A 19,676-nucleotide genomic window follows, 5' to 3' on the forward strand; every position below is an offset into this window, starting at 1 on the left:
GTCGATTGTATTTACTGAGCTCTTACTGTGTGCCAAGCACTGTCCTAAGCACTGGGGAGAGGACAATATAACAATAGAAAGACACATTCCTTGTCACAACCCACCCCGCCAACAGGACTGTGCTGGCCTGGTTTCGTATAGTCTTTCCATGACTTCTTGGGGCCAGTGTGGAATGGGGGTCTGTTCTTACCGGCCTTTCCATCCTCCTCTCACCCTCTTCCCTCCCCATCCTCTCTCTCTCTCTCTGTCTTTCTCTCTCTGTCTCTGTCTCTTTCCTCCCACCATCCGCTGGCTGCAGCTTGCCCCCAGGGCTCCTTCGGGAAGAACTGCAGCTCCACCTGCAGCTGCCAGAATGGAGGTACCTGCGACGCGGTGACCGGGGCCTGCCGCTGCCCGCCCGGGGTCAGCGGCGAGCACTGCGAGGACGGTAGGTGGCCACTTTCCACTCGTCCTGGGTTCTGCTCCCGATCCCCCTCCCCTGCCTCAACCTTCTGCCGTGCCCTCAAGACATAGCTGCAACATCGAGAGCTCCTTGCCCCATGCGGGGCTCATCCCTCCAACTTTACCTTCTTTGCCCAAATCTGGGTCCCGGATCCCATCCTTCTAAAAAGACCCAGTGCCGGAAGGGCCCTAATAGGGTCGGGGGGACCCTGAAGACTTAGAACCCGGGTCCTCTGATTCTGTTCTGGGCCTAACTTGAGATCCACGTGTCAGTGCAAGTAGGTTCAGTGTAATAGGAGGATGGGTAGCACTCATTGAATGCCCAGGGTAAGAAGACACTTACTGAGCACTCATTACTGGAAGACTTTTTTTTATGGAATTTGTTAGTCATATTTACTGAGCACCTACTGTGTGCAGAGCACCGTACTAAGTGATTGGGAGAATACAATACAACAGAGTTGGTAGATATATTCCCTGCTCACAAAAGCTTAGAGTCTGTAGAAGGAAAGACATTAATAAAAATAAATAAATTAGGGATATGTACCTAAGTGCTGTGGAGATGAATGGATGGGTAAATAAAGGGTGCAAATCCAAGTGCAAGGGCGATGCAGAAGAGTGGGAGAAGAAGCCAGACACAGAACTAAGTGCTGGGGTAGATGAAAGTTAATCAGGTTGGAGATGGTCCCAGTTCCCCATGGAGCTCACAGTCTAAATTCTCATTTTCCAGATGAGGTAACTGAGGCACAGAGAGGCTAAGCAACTTGTCCAAGGTTACAAAGCAGACAGGTGGTGGAGCTGGGACTAGAACTCAGGTCCTTCAGACTCCCAGGCCTATGCTCTATCCATTAGACTACACTACTTCTCACATGGTTGTGTGCACCTGAGTAGCGTTGGTCAAGACAATTCAGTTGAACCATGACTGGCTTACCGGTTTGTTCCCACTGGGTCAACACATGTCCATTTTTTTTCTTTTTAATGGTATTTTTTTAAGTGTTACTGTGTGCCAGGCACTATTCTGAAGCACTGAGCTAGATGTAAACAAATTGGACAGAATCCCTGTCCTGCATGGGGCTCCCAATCTTAATTCCCATTTTACAAATGAGGTAACTGAGGCCCAGAGAAATGAAGTGCCTTGTCCTAGGTCCCACAGGAGACAAATGGTGGAGCCGGGTTTAGAACCCAGGTCCTTCTGACTCCCAGGCCCATGCTCTGTCCACTAAGCCATGCTGCTTCCAGTGACAGACGGCTCTTTCAACAACACAGTTGGTCAATCCATGACATTTATTGGTCACCTTCTAAGTACCAAGCACTGTTCCAAGAGCTTGGGAGAGTACAGAAGAAGTGCAGCAGAGTACAGCTTGGGAGAGTACAACAGAGTAGACTAGAAGCAAGATCTAGGTTCCTGCCCTTGAGGAGCATTCACTCTACTAACTCTACATCATTTCCCTTCTAGGTCAAAAAGTTGGGTGGTGGGGGTCAGTGGGGACTTTTCCTGGAAGATTAGACCCCCCGTTCACTGTCCACCTCCTTCCCCACCCCGAGCCACCTCCCTGGCTCTCCACATCAGGAACATAGCACCACAGAAGTTTATTATCATTATTTTGATAATATTTGATAAGAGTTTACTATCTGTCAAGCACCGATGAAGAACACCGGGGTAAATACAAAGTAATCAGGTCAGACACAGTCCCTGTCCCACTTGGGGTTCCCACTATAGCAGGGAGAGCAAGTATTGAATCCTCATTCTATAGTTAAGGAAACTAAGGCATAGAGACTTGCCCGAGGTCACTCAGCAGACAAGCAGAAGAGTTAGGATTAGAAGCCAGGTCCTCTGACTTCCAGGTCCGTGCTCCTTCTACCAGGCCGTGCTACTTCGAGTTCGCCACAGATTTGCACCTTTACTGAGTGTGTGGGATGTGAGGCTTGGTGACAGAAATGGCCCTCTCTTCCTCCCTCCTGCCCACTGGCCAGCCCACCAAGGTCCCAGAGAAACCCAGCTCAGCCAACTCTCCCCATCCCCAACATGCTTTGCACGGCTCAGATATGAACAGGGCAAGGCTGACTGGTCGGAGTGTCAGGCTCCATCTGGCCAGGCATTTATATGGGGGCCCCCCCAACCATGCTCTCTATCCAGGGTGCCCCAAAGGCTTCTACGGCAAACACTGCAAGAAGAAATGTAACTGTGCCAGCCGGGGCCGGTGCCACCGGATTTACGGGGCCTGCCTATGTGATCCCGGGCTCTACGGGCGTTTCTGCCACTTGGGTGAGTCCAGACCCGGGCTGGGGCGAGTGGGAAGGTGAGGGGAGGTACCGGGGCTACAGTCCTCCCGACTCGGGGTGCTCAAAGACTCCCCAGTATGGGCTTCTCTGTACTGTCGGTGCTAGCCCTAGGGAGCTGATCTTTAAAAAAAAAAAATTGAACTTATTAGGCACTTATTAGGCGTTTCTGCCACTTGGGTGAGTCCAGACCCGGGCTGGGGCGAGTGGGAAGGTGAGGGGAGGTACCGGGGCTACAGTCCTCCCGACTCGGGGTGCTCAAAGACTCCCCAGTATGGGCTTCTCTGTACTGTCGGTGCTAGCCCTAGGGAGCTGATCTTTAAAAAAAAAAAAATTGAACTTATTAGGCACTTACTATGTGCCAGATTTTTATGAAGTGTTGGGATAAATACACGATAACTAGGTTGAACACATTCCCTGTTCCACATGGGGCTCAGTGTCTAAGTCGAAGAGAGGAGGATTTAATCAGTCAAGCAATCAGTTGTATTTATTGAGCACTTACTGTGCAGAGCACTGCACTAAGCACTTAGGAGAGTACAATACAGTCCATTTAACCAATGAGGGAACTGAGGCACGGAGAAATGAAATGGCCTGCTAAAGGTCACACAGCAGACAAGTGGTGAGACCAGTATTAGAACCCAGGTCCTCTTACTCCCAGGCCCATGCTCTTTCTTTCTACTAGGCCATACCGCTTCTCTTCAGGGAGCTTTGCCAGGAGAAATGCTTGCTCCTCCTTCCAGACGCCCTCAGTTCAGGATGGTGTGAGGATTGTCCAGATCTCTAGTGGCTTCTGCCTCCTTCCGCCCGTCTGGTGGCTTGGGGAGCATGAGTCTGTGGGGAAAGGCTCAGTTCACCAGATGACGCCAATTTCCGTGCGGGCGGCAGCGGCCTCTGGTTTCCTTTGCGATGTTCCTGCTCCCTCTACCGAGAGAGGCCTGGGACAGCACAGGGAGCTGGATCAGCTAGAGAAAGAGAGGAAGGGGGGCCGGGGGGAGAGACCAACTGGGGGTGGTCTGTGGACCCATTGTCTCTCCCTTTCCCCGGATTTCCGGATCAATTCCTCACCCCTCTCCCATCTAGCCTGCCCCAAGTGGGCCTATGGCCCCGGCTGCTCTGAGGAGTGCCGTTGCGTCCAGCAGAACACCCGGGAGTGCGACAAGAAGGACGGCCACTGTTCCTGCAAGGCCGGCTACCACGGCAAACTGTGCCAGGCGGGTGAGTGGCTGCAGGGGAGGGAGGGAGGCTGGGCCGTGGACATGCCTCTCGGGTGAGTGCCGGCCTTTGAGGGCAGAGCCCGGGGCAGGAGCTGGGGGGCTCGTGAAGCTGGGCTGGGCTGGAGGTGACCGGTGAAAAACCCGGGAACCCGGCCAAAGCCCTGCCTCCAGACGACCGACATCCCTCTCTGCTTTCCCGTCGCCGGGGGCGATGGACAGAATGCGACGCCGGCTTCTTCGGCTCCGGCTGTGAGAACCGCTGTGCGTGCCACAACGGGGCAAGCTGTGATCCTGTGACCGGGGAGTGCCGGAAGCAGTGTCCCGAGGGCTACCAGGGAAAGGACTGCGACCAAGGTAAATCTGTCTGCCGATCAGGGGCCCCCCGAGTCCAGCTGCGGGGGGGATCGGCCGAGGCCCTGGGGGGATACCTTTACCTGAGCGCCAGTGGGCTGTAGGGGTGCGTGTAGGAGGAGGGGAGGTGTATGTGGGGTTTATGGGATGTATGGTGGATGTGGGGGAGGATCTGTGTGGAGATGTGTGTGTATGCGTTGTGAAGGCAGGCTGTAACAAGTCTGAAATCCACTTGCTGCCGATCTGGCACCGGGCCTCGAGCTCTGATGCTGCTATTGCTGCTGCTGTTGGCTCTGGAGCTTCAGGCCCCGGAAATGGGACGTCCCACAGACGAGCATCCTCCCTGTGGGTGGCTTCTCTTCCCCGGGGACGCTCTGGGCCTGGGCCTCGCAGGCTCAGGCAGCAGAGCTGACAAGTGTGGCTACCAGGGCAGCCACAGCCTGGCTTTCGGCTGACCCGTCCCATCCGGCACTGTACGCCTTTGTGTCCGCCGTTTCATTTCCAGCGCCCGGCCTCCTGCGGCTGCCGAGTCACATAGCTCCGTAGTGGTTCCCGCTCTCAGAGTCCTGGAAGGGAATGCTGCTGCTCTGGAGTCACATAGCTCAGTAGTGATTCCCGCTCTCAGAGTCCTGCAAGAGAAAGCTGAGGCTCTGGAGCAAAGTGGGGGTGGATCAAGGCCCTCCCTGGAGAAATGCTGTAGGAGTGGGTGGGCTTCTACAGAGATGCATGCTCAATGCCATGTTTGTGTCATCACTTGTGCCTGGCTGTCAGGGATCTAGGAGGGTCGTTGGGGTGAGCCGGGGCTGTGCCTGAAATGTCCAGTTCCCCACCTGCTCGGAATTGTCCTGAGCGCCTGCTGATCAGTGACAGCCAAGATACACAAAGCCATGGCTCGGGTACCTGCCAAACCTTTCCCCTGAGCTTCTCCTGCAAGCCAGATGGGCCTGGGGCCTGCTCCCCCACCTGTGAGATGGTTGAGGCGGTGGCCGGGGCGCCCACTGGACTGGGGGGGTCTGACTCCCAAGCACGGAGTTAGAAGTCTTGTCCACCCAGCATCTGCACTTTTCCCAGGCTCTCCAGCTGGCCAATAAGCGGGCAGATTAACCTCCCCTTTAAAAGCCTTTCGGGGTCAGCCCAGGGCCGTGGGGGTCACACGCTGCACAGTCCCACCCCCGACCAGAATCTGAAGATAAGCCAAGGCTGCCCGCGGCCTAAACCCCACAAGATGGACATTTTCTGGGCTTCCATCCAAAGCCTCTCAATTCCTCCAGGATCTGGGCTTGCTCGGGAACCCTCAGGTATCCAGTAGAGGGTAGGAAGGTAACGAGCTGGGGGTCATCCGGCCAGCCAGCCCTTCTGGAACGTTCTCCCTGCCACTACATCATTTTTTGATGCCACCGGGCACCAACTGTGTGTTGTCCATTCCTCTTAATAATGATAGTAATGATGATGGCATTTCTTATGTGCTACTATGTGCCAGGCACTGTACTAAGTGTTGGGGTGGATATAAGCAAATCGAGTTGGACACAGTCCCTTTCCCATATGGAGCTCACAGTCTCAATCCCCATTTTACAGATGAGGTAACTGAAGCCCAGAGAAGCGAAGTCACTTGCCCAAGGATCGCACGACAGACAAGTGGCGGAGCCGGGATTAGAACCCATGACCTCGGATTCCCAGGCCTGTGGTCTATCCACTATGCCGTGCTGCACCTAAACTCTTCATCCCCGGCCCAGGTCAAGCTGGCAGCAAGAGCCCAGGCTAGCGGGCAGCAGGCTGGAAGGGGCAGGAACCTAGACATTCATAGGAAAAGCACCATGGCTGACTTTCCAACTCTGTTGTGTTGTACTCTCCTGGACACTCACTTCAGTGCTCTGTACACAGTAAGCGCTCAGTAAATACCATAAATAATGATGAAGTCCCAGCCTTACCACTGGCCTGCTGGGTGACCTTTAACCTCTCTGTGCCCCAGTTTCCTCACCTGTACAATGGGGCCAAAATACCTGATCTCCCATCTTTTAGGTGGTGTGTGCTGCATGGGACAAGGACTGAGTCTGCACTGATTCTCTTATATCCACCCAGCGCTTAGCAAAGTGTTCAGCACCGAGTTGATGGTGAACGAGACTAGGGTTACTTGGGAGTCCCTGGGGGCACCGAAGAGTCCCGCTGCTCTGTGTTCTTGCTGGTGGCTTTCTGGACTGAGACTTGGGGCCCAGGAGCACCCAGGGTAACTCCCAGGGGGCAACCTCCCTGGCTTCTCACCTTCTGCCCCCTGGCACTGCTGGGAGAGGTGCTCCACTCCCCCCAGGGGGTCACCCACTGGACAGGCTTCACCCCAGTGCAATCAGAGCATCCATGGTCAGCGGTGTGGGGGGAGTGGCAGCGGGGACCCCCGGATCCTCCCGCCTCTGGGACCCCGCGGCCAGCCGGGTGACTTGGTCCAAGCCTGGGGGCTCCTCTGAGGTGGGGTAGTTGATTGGACATTTCAACAAACAATGATTTCTTTTTTTTTTTTTTAAGACTGTTGATTCCTCTGGGAAGAGTCACGGGAAATAACAGAAATAGTTTTATAGAAACGGTGGGCTCTTGGCTGTAATTTGGATCTGGAAACGATTAGAGACTAAGACGTGCATCTGCCGCCAATTAGGGAAGATGAGGGCCAGCAGAAATCTAATTTTGTTGCTTCCAATCTCAGAATCTCTCCGTGTCTCTCTCCCTTCCACTCCCCCAGTTATGTCCTGGGCGTTTGTGTGAGGGCGTGGGGGCAGGCGAATGAGCATATGTGAACTGTACCTGACAGAGCTGGAGGGAACCTCACAGTTTTGACAGAGAATCGTCCTGGCTCTGGGTTGCACCAACACTCCGGTAGCGTGGAGTCAGCGGATTTGAGGCTGCCTAGGAGCAGGAGGGTTTGAGCTTGCGTTCATTTACTCCCTCCCTTCAGACCCTTTCTTGCCCCTGTCTCAGCCCCTCTAGTCCATCAGCATTGACTTTGGAGCAGAAAGTGAAGAATACTGAAGCAGGGCCCCCGTCCCTGGGCCCGTGTGAGCATTGACAAGTGATCGTGTGAGAGCTCTGTTCTCTGGCAGATGTCACAGTGACACGGATGGGAATGGCTCCAAGGGGAGGCCCTGCTCTCGGGGGCAAAGTGGAATTGGGCACATTCAGCATATAGGAACCGGAGGACCGTGGCTCAGGGGTGCAGTTGGCTGGAAGGCCCCTGGGGCAGTTGGAACAACGTGGTGGCTGTGGAATGGGGCAATGAATTAGCTGTCCCAGTGGAATGGGCTCCTGATACTTGAATGGAACTACAGATCCTCCGGCTGGGAGGGATTGGGAGAGGTCATCTAGAACATCCTTGTCTTCAGGCAAGCCTGCATTGAACCGTCAAGGCGTCGAATAAAGGAAGGTGGGGCGAGCGAAGCGGAGCCGGCAGGTCCGTCTTAATCCCCGACTGTCCGCCTTGGCCTCTGGTTGTGATGAAGTGAAAAATGGGCTTGGCAGCTGAGGGTCGGGAATCCTCAGTGCGGGGAGGAGAAGGGGGAGAGTGAGCAAGCGCGTGCCCGGGTGTGTATGTTGTGTTTGTGGTGGTGGTGAAAGGAGTGTGTCGTGCATGTACTCCTCTCCAGTTCTCGGTGCAGTATATGGCTGGGGGCAAAGGGTCTTCAGCCGTGGAGTGTTCTGGGGGCTCTGTTGGTTCCAACAAAGCCACTCTGGGGCCCCATGCCTCTTCCAGCCCCAACTCCAAGACAGAGCTCTTTTCTGAAGCTCAGGTAACCGTCTAGGCTGCGGCAGCTTCAGCTTGCCGGACCTGCCAGTTCTGCGGTCTGCCCCGACGACCGGAAAGTCTCTTACAACCCCTCATCCAGTTTCCTCCCCCACGCCTCCCCAGCTCTGCAGACTGTCAAATCTGCAGCGGTTTGGCTCCCCTCACTCCGCGAGGCGTGGCACGGGAATGCCGCCTGCAACCCGAGCCCACCTCCCCGCTTGGATGCCCACTTCCCTCTCCACCCAAACCAGGTACTACCTGGGGCCCTGACTGTGCTGGGCCAGGTGGAGGGGTTCTATTGAGGAGCTCCCTCCCCGCTGTGAAGACCCTTCTCTGTAACCAATCTTTGGAGCAACAGGAAGCCTGGTGGGGGTCAGAGGAGCTGAGGTGGCTGGGCCTGGAGGGCATTTGAGGTGAGGCCTCCAGTGGGGTGGCTGACCCCAGGCATCATGGGAAGCCATCCTGGAAGCCGCATCTGGAGCTGTGCAGATCTCGCCCAGCCCAGAAAGCCCCTGGGGATCATCCCTCCCCAGAGGCTGTGAGTTCTGATTGTGGGAATCCCACCAGGCTGAGTCCAAATCAGATGGACCAGCCTAGATTGAGAGGCGGGAGGAGTCTGGATGCTAGGACCATGTTTACCCTGGGCCCCGGACCCTGGAAGAGACTCGCTGTGGTCCCAGCAAGGCCACAGTCTGCTTCAGCTCAAGATTCACGCCACAGACAGATGGTCAAGATCAGGAGGCCCTCATCAGCAGGGCTGCCTCTCTGTCAATCGAATTTATTGAGCACTTACTGTGTGTAGAGCACTGTACTAAGCATTTGGGAGAGTATGCTATAACAATATAACAGACACATTCGCTGACCAAAATGAACTTGGAGGCTGGAGGGGTTGGCTGGGGGCAGGGATCTCTCGGGGCCTTCCTTGAGAAGTCCCATGGGTCAAAGACCACACATGCCTCAGCTTCTCCTCTTAAGTGGCACTGCCCGACCCCTTTGGCTGGGTGGCCTATATGTAGAACACTGATAAAGGGCATCTGAGGAAAAAGTTGTTTTTTGTGGGGAATCAAATTTTCAGGGTACCACATTAAAGCTGACAGTTATGGCTGTCTTTCGGAAGCCTCCTTGAGGCTAGCTCACAAAGCATGTGGCCATAGCTGCATGTCAAAACAAATCCTAAGAGACTGAGCTCCTTAAGGGCAGGAACTGGGTCTGCTTCTGCTGTGTGTTTCCAAACACCAAATGCAGCATTCTGCACTCACTATTGTGGTGCACAGTTGGTTCTCGGTCCCAAGCCCTGCATGCAGTAGGTGACCAGTACAGTGCTTGGCACAGGTGTTCAGGACGCTCTGCACAGAGCAGGTGTTCAGGACAGGACAGCATTAAGCCTGTATGCTGAACACTCAATCAGAGAGAAGCAATGTATCCCAGTGGAAAGAGCATGGGCCGGGGAGTCAGAAGGACCTGGGTTCTGATCCCAGCTCCAGCTCCTCTGCTGTGTTATATAGGGCATGTCACTTACTTTCTCTATATAATAATGTTGGTATTTGTTAAGCGCCTATTATGTGCAGAGCACTGTTCTAAGCTCTGGGGTAGACACAAGGGAATCAGCTTGTCCCACGTGGGGCTCACAGTCTTAATCCCCATTGTACAGATGAGGTAACTGAGGCACAGAGAAGTTAAGTGACTTGCCCAAAGTCACACAGCTTACAAGTGGCAGAGCCGGAATTCAAACCCATGATCTCTGACTCCAAAGCCCATGCTCTTTCCACTGAGCCACGCTGCTTCTCTATATCTGTTACCTTATCTGTAAAATGGGTGTTAAGACCGTAAGCTCTGTGTAGGACAGGGACCGTAAACAACTTCATTAATTTGTATCTAACCTAGTACTTAGGACAGTGTCTGGTACATAGTAAGTGCTTAACAAATACCATTAAAACAAATAAACAACAACAAAAAAAAAACCTGTGGTGCCCAGCTGGAACCAACAGCAGGAGCCGGGGAGGAGGGAGGTTGGGCACCGGAATTAAAGTCAGTGGAAAGAAAAGTGTCCAGATAGCCACAAAATGGACCGACGGACGGGTAACTGAATGAACTGTCATCTGAGGAGAGAAAAGGTGCTCAGTACGGAGCTCTGGACAGAGCAGTCACTCGGGACATGCTCTAGATGATGACGTTACAGAGATTTAACCCTCTCCTTTTTGTTGGTCTCCCCAGAGTGTCCAGCAGGCCAGTTTGGGGTGAACTGCGCTGGCTCATGCTCCTGTGGGGGGGCCCCCTGTGACCGGCTCACCGGACGGTGTCTCTGCCCCGCGGGGCGGGCCGGGGCCGACTGCGGCCGAGGTGAGAGGATGTTTAGACTGGGAGCCCGTTATTGGGCAGCGATTGTCTCTATCTGTTGCCGAATCGTACATTCCAAGCGCTTGGTACAGTGCTCTGCACATAGCAAGCGCTCAATGAATACTATTGAATGAAAGGACCTATGCCTGCCATCTGCTGGGGCCCTTGCAGACTCTTGTCATGAGGCAGGTGGGAGTATCACCCATCCCTGAGGGATAACAATGAGACCCCCAGCCTGCTGCCCAGGGTCAGTGTGAGAGGGCCCCCGTTGCTTCCCTCTCCTTCCCCGGAGAGGGCAGTTCCCACCTGTGAGGTGGAACTCTAGAGGGGTCTGAGGGCCACTGGCCAACGGTCTTCCAACCGCCGGGCTGGGTGCTCTACCCAAGATGGCAGCCCAACTTGGGTCTCTCCTGTTCTGAGCTCAGCAACCAGTGAACCAAGGAAAATTTCTTGGAGGAGGTGCCCTGGAGCAGGAAAAGGTAGTGGAGGGATGGGGAAGTGGGGGTGGGTAGCACAGGGGGCTGTGAGCAGGAAGTTCCCAGAAACTGTCCCACCAATCAGCATCCCCTACTTGTGCGGGCATAGAGCAGAGTTCTCCCTGGGCCGCCCCTGACCGGCCCTGACCACCTCTCCCCGGGGCTTGGGGAAGCGCAGATTGTCCGGAAGGCCGCTGGGGACTGGGCTGCCAGGAGATCTGCCCAGCCTGTGCCAACGGCGCCAGCTGCGACCCGGTGAGCGGAGCCTGCCTGTGCCTCCCCGGGTACGTCGGGAGCCGCTGCCAGGACTGTGAGTACCTCCCTCCATTCGCGGCCCGCCCCTTCCCATCCTAGTCCTGCCCCTTGGGCTTCATTCCCCTTCTTCTTGCAGTGTGCCCAGCGGGCTGGTTTGGGCAGGGCTGCCAGCTGCGGTGCGCCTGTGGCAATGATGGACACTGCCACCCGGTGACGGGGCAATGCAGCTGTGCTCCTGGTTGGACTGGCTTCAACTGCAGAAGAGGTACGGGACCCGCTGGGCTTGGAGATCCTCTGAATGAGATCCCATGACTGCGTCTAAGTGTCACCCCTCATCCCCTGCTGGGGCGCCTGGCAGATTTACACTGTACACATGGAGATGGGGGGGGCGGGCATGGAATATGGGGAGCTTGGCAGGGAGGAAGGGCTTCCCCCGGGAAAACACCCTAGCAAGACACCAGCCAGGCTCCAGGGATAATAATAATAATGATGATATTTGTTAAGTGCTTACTATGTGTCAAGAACTGTTCTAAGATCTAGGGTAGATAGAAGCTAATCAGGTTGGATACCATCCCTGTCCCACATGGGGCTCACAGTCTTAATCCCCATTTTACAAATGAGGTAACTGAGGCACAGGGAAATTAAATAACAATATTAATAACTATGGTATTTGTTAATCGCTTACTATGTGCTAAGCACTGTTCTAAGCATCGGGGTAGTTACACAGTAACCAGGTTGGACACAGTCCCTGTTCCACATGGGGCTCACAGTCTTAATCCCCATTTTACCGAAGAGGTAACTGAGGCACCGAGGCATTAAATAATAATGATAATAATTATTATGGTATTTGTTAAGCGCTTACTATGTGCCAAGCACTGTTCGAACCACTGGGGTAGTTGCACAGTAACTAGGTTGGACATAGTCGCTGTCCTACATGGGGCTCACAGTCTTAATCCCCATTTTACAGATGAGATAACTGAGGCATAGAGAAATTAAGTGACTTGCCCGAGGTCACACAACAGACAAGTGGTGGAGCTGGGATTAGAACCCAGGTCCTTCCGACTCCCAGCCCTGTGCTCTATCCACTAGGCCAGGCTGCTTCCCATTCCCAGGGATGGTCAAGGTCCCATGGCCCAAGGTCCCCAGAGAACTAACTCTACCCGGTTCGGGCCTCTCCTTGTTCCCGCCGACCCCAATTGAAGCCCCACCGGTCTGTCAGAGACCCCGACACTCTCAAAGGGCACGACCCCGGCTCCGGCATAACCCCGAGGCATCCTGGCGGTCACCTGCTGGTGGATCCCCGCTGAGCGGTCTCCGACCTCTGTGTTCCAGCTTGCGACGCCGGGCGCTGGGGCCCTGACTGCAAACACACCTGCAACTGCAGCAACAGCGACGGCAGCTGCAACGCCGCGACAGGGCAGTGCATCTGCGAAGCCGGCTATACGGGGCCGCGCTGCGACCAGAGTGAGCTCCTGGGCAGTCGGGCCCACGCCACCAAAACAGGCTTTTGCTCACCCGGCCCCTCTCCACCCTCCCCAGCTTCCTTTCCTCCTCCCTCCCTCTTTCACCCAGGACTAGATTCGGCCATCCCCACCCTGGCATCCCCACGGAGCATTCATCAGGCCGAGGCTCTCATGGGCCAATCCCAGCGGGGCTGGAGCATGCCTGCAAGCAGGCAGGGATCCCTGGTGGTCCAGTGGCTGCAGACTTGGGGCTTCCTGTGGGTAGGAAAGCCAGCAGTGTTACCCGTGGCTATGGGACAGGGTGTCACAACCCAGAAGTCACAAGCACAGACAGATTACGTTCCGTGCCTCACTCGTGTTCCACAAAATGGCCTAATGCTTTTACAGAATCCACAGAACCTAGAGTGTTTCTCCATGGGGCCTCCACCCCCAGAACTTGTTCCAGTGCTGGGTTGCTCCTCCCACACCCTGGATTCCCATGAACACGGGAGCCACGCGGGGCTCACAGTCCGTGAGCGAAATCACTCAATCACTCATCCATCAGTAGTATTTATTGGGCAGTGCACTGAACTAAGCACCTGGAAGAGTACAATAAAGGAGAATTGGCCGACTCTGTCTGTGGAAGAGCAGATAGATATCTTATCCTCATTTTACAGATGAGAGGTGCAGGGATTTGCCCATGGTCACTCAGCAGGCTAGAGGCAGAGCTGATGCTAGGACCCAGGTCTGCTGACTCCCAGTCCCCCCGTTCATTCGACTAGGCCAATCCTCGGGGAGGTGTTGTCTGAATAAGAAGGGAAAGCATATACTTGTGTGTCTCTGTGTGTGTGTGTGTGTTTGTATGTGTTTTTCAGGGTGTCCCCAGGGCTGGTTCGGACTGAGCTGCCAGCAGCACTGCCAGTGTGATAACGGAGCGGCCTGTGACCACGTCAGCGGGGCCTGCACCTGCACAGCCGGCTGGAGAGGGAGCTTCTGTGAGCGGGGTAGGTGCTTGGACAGGACCGGGGGCTTAGGGGTCGCGTGGGTGTTCTGAACTTCTTGTGTGCCCCTGGCAGAAACCTGGAGTCTCGGGGGCCAGCAGCAACGGGGCCTGGTCCTCCCTTCCTCCCCTACTCTGGCTGCCACGGCGCCGCACCTGGACAGACCTCAGGCCACCCCTTGCCAGGGAACCCAGTCAGAAGTTGTTCAGCAGAGGCCGCCCAAGTGACTGAGCCAATGTCCTCGTTGGTACCACATCTGGAGGCCACCACCTTGGACCCTCTCTGGAAATGGTCCCTGGTGTTGTGAAGTCCTTGCTGATCAGTTCGGGGTACTCCCCACCAGGCTTCCCCCTGCACCGCTAAGGGTCCGGCTCCTTTCTGAGTGCCCCTCGTTCCCACCCACCATGTCCCCCTGCTGCGGGGGCCGAGACTCCAGTGGAGAGGACCACAGGCACTGGTTGGCCTTCCCTCTTCCTGGCCTCCTGTGCCCGGAGTGGCATCTTCATATGTTGTAAACAGAATTTTAATATATTTTTTTGTGGGGTGGGTTTTGTGTTTGCACAGCCTGCCCCGCTGGCTTCTATGGGCTGGAGTGTCGGAAGGCCTGCTCGTGTGAGAACGGAGCCCTCTGTGACCACGTGACCGGGGCCTGCCTCTGCCCCGCCGGCTGGCTGGGCCCCAGCTGCAACCAGAGTGAGTTCCCCGGCTGGGGAGGGGATGGGAGGATTGCCCCCATCCCGCTGTCTGGCAGACCCCGCTGACCAGTGTTTCCAGCCCCTCCACCCCGCGGGCCAATGCCTCTTTGAGGTGGGGGTAGAGTTACAGCCACCGAACGGAGCTGGTTGGTCTGAAAGGGGAAAAGCAAATCCAAAATATTCCTGGAAAGTTTTAGACAGTGCAGTGTGATGGTCAGACACGGAGAGAGGCTAGTGCGTCCAGAGCTCCTGGGTGACTGCAGCCTGGTGGAATTAACGGTAATAATAATAATGACTGTGGTGTTTGTTAAGCGCTTACTATGTAATAGGCGCTGTTCTAAGTGCTGGGGTAGAAACAAGCTAGTCGGGTTGGACACGGTCTTAATAGGGTTCACAGTCTTAATTCCCATTTTACAGATGAGGGAACAGAGACACAGAGAAGTGAAGTGACTTGCCCAAGGTCACATAGCAGACGAGTGGCAGAGCTGGGATTAGAACCCTGGTCCTTCTGACTCCCAGGCCCGTGCTTTATCCAGGAGGCCATGCTGCTTCTTGGAGGCTTTCCTGGAGGAAGGGGTTGGGTTGTAGGGGGGGTGATGTTTGGGAGTGCTCTCGAGGAGAGGCGGGATCCAGCCACGCTGCCGTAGCCTCAGAGGTTTTTCTCTTCTCCCTCCCTCCACATAGACTAGACACTCCCCAACCTTCCCTCTGATTCTAGTTGGGCGGCAGTGGGTGTGTGGACAGGGAGACCCCTGGGTTCTCTCCAACAATCAGTCGAACGGTGGTATTTATTGAGCGCTGACTGTCTGCAGAGCACTGTACTAAGCACTTGGAGTACAATATAGCTGGGAGACAGATCCCTGACCTCAAGGAGCTGTCAAGGGTAAGATACAGAGAAAGGGAACAGGAATTGGAACAGGAGCCAGAATAGGGGCTGAGAAATTGGACCTCAGAGTGTGGAGAGTACTGGCAGAAGAGAGCAGCTGCTGCTGCTGGAGCTGGCTGTGAACTCCGAGGACACAGTGCGTTGGATCCTATTTTGAAACTAACTCACAGGCATGAGACCATCTTGGACATCGGTGCCAGGGTGCAACCGTGTACCTTTTCAGAAACACACAAAGACACGCATGCACATGCAAACTTCACCATGAGTAACATCTTTGTCAAGTATGAAGGACAGCGGTTTGTAGCTTGAATCGATCAGAGCCTGAAAAGAGTAACTCTGGTCTGGGAACTCAGAGATTTCAGGGCTACCGTTTACCAGCCAGTTCCCGGGTCCTGGACCCGGGTTCTAATCCTGACTCCTCCATTTGTCTGCTGTGTGACCTTAGACAAGTCACTTCGCTTTTCTCTGCCTCAGTTACTTCACTGCTAAAATGGGGGTTAAGACTGTGGAGCCCCATGTGGGACATGGACTGTTTCCTACCTGCTTAGCTTGTATCTACCCCAAAGTTTAGAATTGTGCCTGGCACACAGTGAGCACTTAAATACCATTACAAAAACAAAAACAGAGCACAAGAGGTGAAAGATTCAAATTTCACGAAAGCTCTTGGATGGCTTGTGGATTTTTTTTTTTTTTTTTTGGCCATTCACTCGACAGCACTACAGAATTTTCAGAGCTAGCAGATTCTTTCATTAGAAATGAAAAGGCATCTGGACTTGTGGAGAAAAACTGCTGGGAGAGAAGGCTCTGGATCTAAACAAAAACATTCGTGAATGTTTTTCGTAAATTCATTGCATGGTCTCTTGACGGGAACACAAGAGGCAGGGTTGTTACTTATTATAGAGGAAGCAGGGTAGGCTAGTTGAGTCTGGGGCAGTTCTAGAAGCAGCATAGCCTAGTCGATGCAGCATAGGACTGGGAGTCAGAAGGGTCTGGGTTCTAATCCCAACTGTGTGACCTTGGGCAAGTCATTTCCCTTCCTCTGCCTCAGATACCTCATCTGTAAAATGGGGATTAAGACTGTGCGTTCCATGTGGGACATGGACTGTGTCCGACCTGAAGCAGCGTGGCTCAGTGGAAAGAGCATGGGCTTCGGGAGTCAGAGGTCGTGGGTTCTAATCCCGGCTCCACTGCTTGTTAGCTGTGTGACCATGGGCAAGTCACTTCACTTCTCTGTGCTCAGTTACCTCATCTGTAAAATGGGGAATAACTGTGAGTCTCATGTGGGACAACCTGATTACTCTGAATCTACCCCAGCACTTAGAACAGTGCTCTGCACGTAATAAGCGCTTAACAAATACCAACATTATTATTATTACTATCTTGTATCTATCCCAGCACTTAGTATAGTGCCTGGCACATAGTAAATGCTTAACAGGTACCATAAAAGAAGGTTCTAAGAGCTGAGTGGTAGGAGCTGGAATCTAGGTCTGGGAGCAGAAGCTGATGCGTAAATGACTTAAACCACGACAATTCTCCCTTTGTGGTTCAATTCAGTGCATCAATTAATAGCCAGAGAATTTGCAGGAAAAACGGAACCTCACGGGGCCAGTGAGATCCAGCTTCCTGCCTCGGGGTTGGTCCCGGTGGTTGGACGGGGACACCTGCTGAGTCTGGACTCCCACAGCCATTCGCCGGCAGCCTGTCTCCGTCCGGTTTTGGCTGCTTCTTATTAATGCGATGTCTCCAGGCAGGCGGATAGACATGGCCCAGCACCCCGGATCCTGGGATCTCCACCCCTTCCTGGGGCCCTTTTCAGGGTGTCTGGGATTTAGCAAAGAGCGACAGACGTGATCCGGCCAGCTGGGGCTGCTGTCTTTCCAGGAGATAAAGTGCTGGTGTGGTTGAGATACCTGGATTTCTAGCCCAGTTTCATGTGATGTGAGCTGTTTTCCCGCTCCCTGAGCTGGATGGTTGTGGTTGGATTCCGGCCAACCCCACACTCCTCTCGGCCTGCCCTCGCTTCGCCCCAGCACGGGTGGGGATTGCCAGGGCAGGGTCCTGTCTGGCCTCAGCCTGGCACTGTCGCCATTTGAACAGTGGGACAGACAGGTGCCCTCTGCCCCCTGTTGAGGAGGATGCCAGCAGGAGTGAGCGGACTATTACTGTTACTGTTGATGCTGTTGTTATTGTCAACATTAAGGACTTCCTAAGCACCAAGCACTCGGTAGATGTGAGGTAATAAGATCTGACCCAGGCCCTACCCAAAACAGGTGGCGTACGGTCTGAGGGAGGGAGAGAAGGCATCTTATCCTCATTTTGCAGATGAGGAAACTGAGGCCCAGAGTGGTGAAATGACTTGCCCAAGATCACCCAGTAGGCCAGGGGCAGGTAGAGCTGAGGCTGGAACCTGGTCGTCTCACCCCCGTCCTATTTGTTCCTTCTACTAGGACACATTCCTCAAGCCCTGACTATGGGAGGGTCTCCAAGCCTAAATTCCCAAGGAGATATCCCTGCTGAGGGGCAGGTGACGTCCCCTTGTCTGCCTCAGTAGGCACTCCTCGGAGAGGCCCCTGAGCCTGTTTGGGTCCAATGGAAAGGGCATGGGTCTGGAGGCCAGGAGACCTGGGTTCTAATCTCAGCTCTGCCACGGGCCTGCTGGGTGACCTGGGGCAAGTCTCTTCACCTTGCTGGGTTTCAGCTGCTCACCTGTAAAATGGAGCCATCAAGCCCTGGTCCTCCCTATCCCTCGCACATGTGGTGAGGGTACAATGAACTGGGAGATACTACAGGACTCTGGGCCACCTTCACGATGGTCAGTGTAGCCTTGTTTCTCTGCAGCTTGCCCGGAGCTCAGTTATGGAGAAGGCTGTAGCAAGTCCTGCACCTGCTTCAACAAGGCCACCTGCAACCCCATCACTGGTCAGTGCCAGTGTGCCCCAGGCTGGATGGGCTCCACATGCCAACAAGGTAAACCCCCCTCTCTCCGGAAACCTCTCTTCCCCCAACCCACAGCCCCCACGCCCTGCCCTGGTGGCACAGGGTCTGCCCAGTCACGCCTCAGGAGGGGCGCAGAGAGGAGACAAATGAGTTGAAGTGGGCACCCCAGCCCCCAGCCCCAATCTCTGGCTGGGTGGGAGGGGAAGGGAGAAGCTAAAGGGGTGCACTGGAGGCTGGGAGAGGAGTCCTTACAATCCCCAGGCCTTCTCCACCGCTGAAAGTAAGGCAGAGATGGAAACATTCAGGGCTTGAGGAGCCATTTATTATTCTGGTACCCTAAATCATTTCACCAACTGACCATATGTTTTGAGCCCCATTGTGTGCAGCGCACTGTCCTGAAGGCTTGGGGAGAACAAAGAGGTAAAGCACACAAGCGCCGCCCTTGAGGAGTTTACGGTCTAATGGGGGAGATCAACCCGAAGCTATTTAGAGCCGGGCAGGGGAGGAGAGCAGAAACAGGGGCAGAGTACAACCAACAACTGGTGCCCACGTACTAGGTGGAAGTTGGTCGGGAGGAAGTGATGTGGGGAAGAGGAGGAGAATCAGGGAAGGCCTCCTCGAGGACTGAACTGGAATCATCGCTGCCCGGTGTGAGCTGGCCACCCACCCACTGGCTTATTCTAGCAGAGCTGTGGGAGAGGAAGGCTTCCCCGGAGGAGGCCGGGCCATCCCGTTAAGGGTGTCCTTGGGTCTGGAGGGAGAGGTGGCTCCAAGATGAGATGTTTGGTCCTGGGATCCACTGCCCACCTGATATCTGTCTGTTTTCCTCTCCCAGCGTGCCCGCCTGGCCTATATGGTGCTGACTGCCGCCAACCCTGCTTGTGCCGCAATGGCGGGACTTGTGATCCGGCCACGGGCCACTGTACTTGTCCAGCGGGGTGGGCCGGCCTGGCCTGTGAGCAGGGTAAGACTGTGTGGGGCAGAGCCCAGAGATGGGGGGTAGGGGGTCAATTGGTTTTGGTTCAGAAGATGCCCTGGATTCAATTTTGGGCCCCATTTTTTACCCAGACTGCTCCCACCCCCACCCTCCACCCTCTATAGCCACGTCATCTCCAACAGAGAGTCTGATGGAAGGGAAAGTACAAAGCTTGTTCACCCCTAACCTGCTGTGTGACCCTGATTGAGTCACGCACCTTCTCTGAACCTCACTGAACTCCTGAAATGGAGGTCACTAGGTCCCCTACTCACGTCCCAGGGCAGTGCAGGGTGAATAAGGTCACGTCTGGAGCACGTCCCCCTCCCCACACTCTCTGAGGCCTTTGGCGCCTTGGCTATTCCTGGCAGGGGAATGACACCGAGGATGCCAACCGACCGTGGTGAAAACTGACTGAAAGTCTCTCTGCTTTTGACCCTCGCCAGAGTGCGTCGCGGGGAGGTTTGGCGCCAACTGCCAAGAGAGCTGCGGGTGCCTGAACGGAGCTGGTGTGACCGGCACACGGGGCACTGTGTCTGCCCGGCTGGTTGGACCGGAAACAAGTGCCAGAGCCGTAAGTGGTTGGTGGGGCGAGCCTCAGAGGAGGGCAGGGAGTTGGGGTGGC

At 54.9% G+C, this 19,676-nt stretch overlaps 1 protein-coding gene across 1 annotated transcript in view; it reads left to right on the forward strand.

Moving 5' to 3' along the window:
• MEGF6 (multiple EGF like domains 6) overlaps window positions 1–19,676 on the forward strand; it is a 287,988-nt gene that overhangs the window by 264,061 nt on the left and 4,251 nt on the right. Inside the window, exons 16-28 of the mRNA XM_029065970.1 lie at window positions 299–427; window positions 2,576–2,704; window positions 3,799–3,933; window positions 4,152–4,286; window positions 10,264–10,389; window positions 11,041–11,172; window positions 11,254–11,382; window positions 12,450–12,581; window positions 13,435–13,563; window positions 14,125–14,253; window positions 17,980–18,108; window positions 18,914–19,042; window positions 19,498–19,625. Of these exons, the coding sequence (XP_028921803.1) occupies window positions 299–427; window positions 2,576–2,704; window positions 3,799–3,933; window positions 4,152–4,286; window positions 10,264–10,389; window positions 11,041–11,172; window positions 11,254–11,382; window positions 12,450–12,581; window positions 13,435–13,563; window positions 14,125–14,253; window positions 17,980–18,108; window positions 18,914–19,042; window positions 19,498–19,625 (1,691 nt within the window). The remainder of the gene's footprint in view (window positions 1–298; window positions 428–2,575; window positions 2,705–3,798; window positions 3,934–4,151; window positions 4,287–10,263; window positions 10,390–11,040; window positions 11,173–11,253; window positions 11,383–12,449; window positions 12,582–13,434; window positions 13,564–14,124; window positions 14,254–17,979; window positions 18,109–18,913; window positions 19,043–19,497; window positions 19,626–19,676) is intronic.

The sequence above is a fragment of the Ornithorhynchus anatinus genome, chromosome 5 (assembly GCF_004115215.2).
Source record: "Ornithorhynchus anatinus isolate Pmale09 chromosome 5, mOrnAna1.pri.v4, whole genome shotgun sequence".
NCBI classification, from domain to species: Eukaryota; Metazoa; Chordata; class Mammalia; order Monotremata; family Ornithorhynchidae; genus Ornithorhynchus; species Ornithorhynchus anatinus.